General features: G+C 39.0%; 1 protein-coding gene and 1 long non-coding RNA gene across 2 annotated transcripts; both read right to left on the reverse strand.

The window, feature by feature from the left end:
* Nucleotides 1-276: 276 nt before the first annotated feature.
* Nucleotides 277-1,468, reverse strand: LOC123311796. Its single transcript, XR_006537513.1, has 3 exons — nucleotides 1,432-1,468; nucleotides 459-593; nucleotides 277-402 (listed from the first exon to the last, which is right to left on the reverse strand). It is a non-coding gene; the product is annotated as an uncharacterized LOC123311796 (long non-coding RNA).
* A 1,226-nt stretch (nucleotides 1,469-2,694) lies between these two features.
* LOC123311721 lies at nucleotides 2,695-3,156 on the reverse strand. The gene has a single exon (XM_044895792.1). It carries the CDS (start codon nucleotides 3,154-3,156, stop codon nucleotides 2,695-2,697), a length of 462 nt encoding a protein of 153 aa, XP_044751727.1.
* Between the last annotated feature and the right edge of the window lie 2,089 nt (nucleotides 3,157-5,245).

The following is a 5,245-nucleotide window of genomic DNA, read 5'->3' on the forward strand; positions in this document are numbered from 1 at the left end:
AGCCTTAACTAGGGACTCCCGTCCGGGCCTTACTTGTCAATTTTACATATTCGTATTTAAAGTACCGAAAACTTATCATGGAATTTCAAGTGCTTTGGAAAACATTCAACATAAAATGAACATGAGACAATACAATGGATCATAACATAACAATAAGAATCTCATAAGGAAAAGTATAGAACATAAAATCTGATGGACATGAGAATATTTCACTTCATCATGGCGCATCATTGAAACTAGCACTCACTCATCACTATTTGCTTTTTTTAGGCCAAGATCTCATTGGTTCTATTCTGGACTCCTACTCTTCTCAAGGCATATAGATCGTTTGGTAGGACTGCTTGCACTTCGAAAGGTCCAATAAATGTTGGCTTCAGTTTTTCTTCATTCGATAGATGTCACCTTCATGGAAATTTTCTGATTAACATCAATCGGTAACCTAACCTGATGTTCGAGACCTGCCAGCGTTATACTATACTCCTGGATTGCTCAACGGGAACATTTTACATTCTTGAGAGCGCTTGTCTTGTGTAAATCTTCATAAGAATTCACGTACAAAACAGATTAAACTTTTGCAATTGGTTTTGATTTTCCTGAAACACAACAAAGCGCCAGTATCTTATTTTCACTAGGTATGTTTCGACTAAGTTAGTCGACATGCTTGATATTTTTGTTATTTGACAACATTCGATTTATTCAATACTTTACTAATCGCTCGTCCAATCCTGACAAGTCTAGATTCAAATCTAATGTGCTAATCGATTGTTACGAACACTGGGTAACTAGAGTTTGACTGAACTTGTTTCTCTCTTTTTCTTAACAAAATAAAAATCTTCAGTATGTCCCTTTCTATCACAGAAATTACATTCAAGACTGGAATTTTCAGGATTAGAATTAAAACAACGTTTCTTTACAATAATCTAACTTTCTATGCCTAAATTTTTCACAGTTCCTACAATTCCCATGAAAGGTTTTGTCTGATTCTGTTTTCAGTAGCTGATTCATTTTTCTAGTTTTCTACTATTATCTGAGACTAATATGGAGCGTCGGAATCCTATGAAGAAGGCTATTTCAGCTGCTGCATTTCATTCTTAGATTCTTGCACTAATAATCTATTCTTAACTTCTACATTTGTGATATCATGTGCTATCAAGCTCAACACTATTTCCCACGGAAACTTTTCACAAACTTTCCTGATCGAATTCAACTTGGCATGAGCATACTCTACTAACGAACTAAAATTTGCACTACTTATCAACATGCTAGCTTTAAGCCTCGTGGCCGGAGTTCCTTTCTCAGGGAACGCTATCTCTAAATTCCTAGAAAATGTTGACCAATTTCTAACAATCGGTTTCCAATTTTGATAAATTTTGGCTGCACGGCCTTTCAGGGCTTGCCCAGCTTTTAATACTACAACAGTATCAGACGTACCTGTTTCGAATTTAATTCGATCAACTTCCTCAATCCACTCCTTGGTTGAAAAGGATGTATCGTCAAACTGGGCTAACGATAATTATGCGGTCACCACGTGGTCGGTGTCGTTCCTTAAACTAAACATGTTGGCTAGCAACTCCATCATCTCCATTTGAAGTTGGGCCTGGTTCTCCATTATCCGCATTACCGAAATGGCTTCACTTTCTTCGGGAGCTTTGTTGAGATTTTGCTGGTCCATTCTGGCTTATTCTTGTAGATTCTCACAAAACACAAACGATTTTCACACACAAAATAGGATCCTCAATATCTTTTCTCGAAAGAAGAAATTTAATCCCACTTCTGATGTTAGATTTAATAAAACACGTGGTTGGTACTTTTTATTTACAAAGTAAGATGGCGGTCGGTTATCTAGCACGTGGAGGTGCTCTAACAAAGGGTCAGGTACAGAGCGTACCGCCCGACAAGGTAGTTCAAGTAATTGTGTCTCGGCCTGTGCAAAAGAGAGAGCAGGTAACATTGGAGCACAGAGTTCACAGAGCATAGGTTCTATACTCTTATTCTTCCTTCGACATTCGTCGTCGGACATTATCAGTATATTTTAAGGGGGGTCAAATTAACATTTGCTAACATATATATTGCTGTAACTCGATGACGAGTATAAAACGTTACACAGAAGGATTACATTTTATTATATGATAAAAGATACAGTTGAAACTCCCACACAGATCCTATCTTCAGTGAGTCCTTCGATGACTGAAAAGATCTATTCTCGAGGTGATCACTCTGCCACATTCCGGACATTCATAATTTCCTTGCGCTGATGGATTTCGACGTCTGGCCGATTCCGCGCTGTAGCTATTCACAACACGTCTTCATTGCGATCTATCCTCTGCCAGAGCCTCCCAGTCGTTCTGTACATTTAAGAGTTTAAGTTTCTCATGAAGAGAGTCTTTATATCTCTTTAGCTGCCCGCCTTGACTTCTCTGCCCGCACACCAGCTCTCCGTACAAGACGCATTTAGGAAGTCTATTTTCGGGCATACGCTGAACGTGCCCGGCCCATCTGAGTTGCGCTCGGCCAACTAAAACATCAATGCTCTGGCTGTTATAATAGTTCTTTCGAGAACAGCTTTATTGGAGATTTTATGAAACCATTTGATGTGCGCTATCTGCCTCAGGTGCCTTTGTTGTAGTTGATTTAATGTTTTCAGCTGTCGCCTGTAAGTGGTCCACGTTTCGCACGCATATGTCATGGTCGGGACTACCACAGCTCGGTAAACTGCTGCTTTGGTTCTGATTGACAGGTCGTGATTAGGCCCCAAAGAGCTCTTGATGCCGCACCGACTCTATTTCTGATTTCGTCGTCGATTGTGGCTTTGTTGCTTACTACGCTTCCAAGATAATGAAAATATTCGACATATTCCAAATCTTCGTTTTCGATCTTCACTCTGGTCCTTTCAGCATTTTGTGGGGTACACATAATCTTAGTTTTAGCAATGTTGATTTTCAGCCCCAGCGCTTTATATGCCCAGTCGAAAGTCTCCAAAATTTTTTGCAGGCTGTCAGCGGAGTCTGAGGTGAGGCCGCAGTCATCTGCATACTGAAGGTCGGTAAGGACCTTCGTTCTCGTTTTCGCTCTCAGCCTTTTTAGGTTAAACAGTCCACCTTCGAAGCGGTATTTAATTTCCAAGCCCCTCGAAAGTAATTTACTGTCTACAATCATAGATAGGGCTGCCAAAAAGATGTTAAACAAAACAGGTGCTAAGACACAGCCCTGTCGAACGCCAGTATTAGTCTGGAAGGAGTCTGTGGTTTCACCATTGTAAAGAACACTGGCCATGTTATTCTGGTGGAAGCTTCTGCAGACATTTTTCTGGGGACTCCCAACCGCTCCATGATACTCCACAAAGCCTCTCTGTTCACCGAGTCGAAGGCTTTGGTCAGGTCTACAAATGCTACGTATAATTGGCTATGCTGTTCCTTGACTTTCTCCTGAAGTTGTCTCAGAGTGAATATGTGGTCGGTTGTTCCCCAATTTGGTCGAAATCCGTTCTGGGATTCGGGGATAATCAGCTCTACATGTTTCATAAGTCTTGAGGCCATTATTCTTGCCAGAATTTTACCGCCTGTTGAAAGAAGCGAGATGCCTCTGTAATTTCCGCAATCAGAAGCGCTCCCCTTATTTTTAAACACATTTACGTTTTTGCATCTCTGAAGTCTTGTGGGACTGATTCAGTTTTCCAGATAAGGTTAAATGCAAGCTTCAGAGGTTCTATCGCTACTTCGCCGAGTGCTTTGTGAACTTCTGCTGGAATGTTATCGTTTCCGGGGGCTTTGTGATTCTTTAAAGTGTTTATTGCTACCCTGATTTCTTCGGCGGTAATTTCCTGGTCCAATGATTGATTGGGCATATATTGAGGAATTCTATTTAAGACTGCATTATCTACCATGCTTTCCATGTTTAGGATAGTGGAATAGTGTTCCTTCCATCTGGCTCTGATGTCAGAGTCTTCAGTCAGGAGTAAGCCGTCAGCATCTTTGATTGCACAAACTTTTCTTCTTGAAATACCGTAAGTTTCCTTCACTGCATTAAAGAAGTTTCACTGGTCGTTTTGATCGGCAAATGCCTGGATTTGCTTCGCTTTAGAAGTCCACCAGGCGTTTTTAATTGATCTTATTTCTTTTTGTACATTTCTCTTAACTTCCTTGTATTTTGCCTTCGCATTTTCGTCGTTTGGGTTGTTCTGTAGTGACTGAAAGGCATTATGTTTTTTGTCAAGAATATTTTCGATTCGTTTGCTATTCTCACTGAAACAATCAGGTGGCTTTCGTGCCTGAGTTTATTTATTTATTTATTTATTTAATAACTCGGCATGGAATACAACGGGACAAGCCCAGATTACAGTATTCACCTATTTTTAAAACAAATATATCGTTACATTTAAGCAAAAGAAACCGAACAAAAATGATAGCTACTCAATATGAAACAAAAAAATACACTCAGATATATACACCAACATACAAGCTAAATTACTCATGTTGTGAGAAAACATTCCTAAGGTAGCGTTTTAACTGGGCCAGTGATACACTGAACAAATCTAAATCAGTGCAGTGATCATTACAAGTACTGAGCATTCTATAAATAGGAGCATTTTGTTCACTGGTTGTTCTCCGGAAAGGAACATAAAAAGTGTTATCATTTCGAAGTCTCATATCAGGAACTTTGAATGGAATAGATCCCAAAATACTAGGTGCATCTAAAAATCTGTTGAGTAATTTAAACAGCAGTACAACATCAGTCATCTGTCGACGACTTTCCAACTTCAACAAACCAAACTTGAACCGTATATGGGAATATTCATGATAATTATAAGTAATGTTATTTTTAAAAGCCAAAAACCTTAGAAATTTATTCTGTATCCTTTCAAGTCTGGTTATATAACAGTTATAATGTGGATTCCAGATTATCGACGCAAAGTTTAAACGACTATAAACAAATGAATAATACAATGCCATGTAGGTTTTATTATGTTGGAAGGTCCTGCAATGTCGAAGGACCCATCCAAGCATCTTATTGACATCTCTAATTAATCTATCAATATGCTGATCAAATAGAAGCTTTTTATCAAAAACCACTCCAAGGTCGGAAATGCTATCCACCTCAAGAAGAGAGCGTCCAGCCACCTCATATTGACAATGAATCAGGTGAACATTTCAACTAAAAGTTATTTTTTCGCACTTGTCAAAATTGAGGTATAAGCTGTTTTTTATACAATAATTTTTCAATCTATCGAGATCTTCCTGAATCAGAC

The sequence above is a fragment of the Coccinella septempunctata genome, chromosome 4 (assembly GCF_907165205.1).
Source record: "Coccinella septempunctata chromosome 4, icCocSept1.1, whole genome shotgun sequence".
Taxonomy (NCBI): Eukaryota; Metazoa; Arthropoda; class Insecta; order Coleoptera; family Coccinellidae; genus Coccinella; species Coccinella septempunctata.

Bases quoted from the DNA above. Each gene is read 5' to 3' on its own strand.
- LOC123311721 (XM_044895792.1), bottom strand. From the start codon at position 3,156: ATGATTGTAGACAGTAAATTACTTTCGAGGGGCTTGGAAATTAAATAC.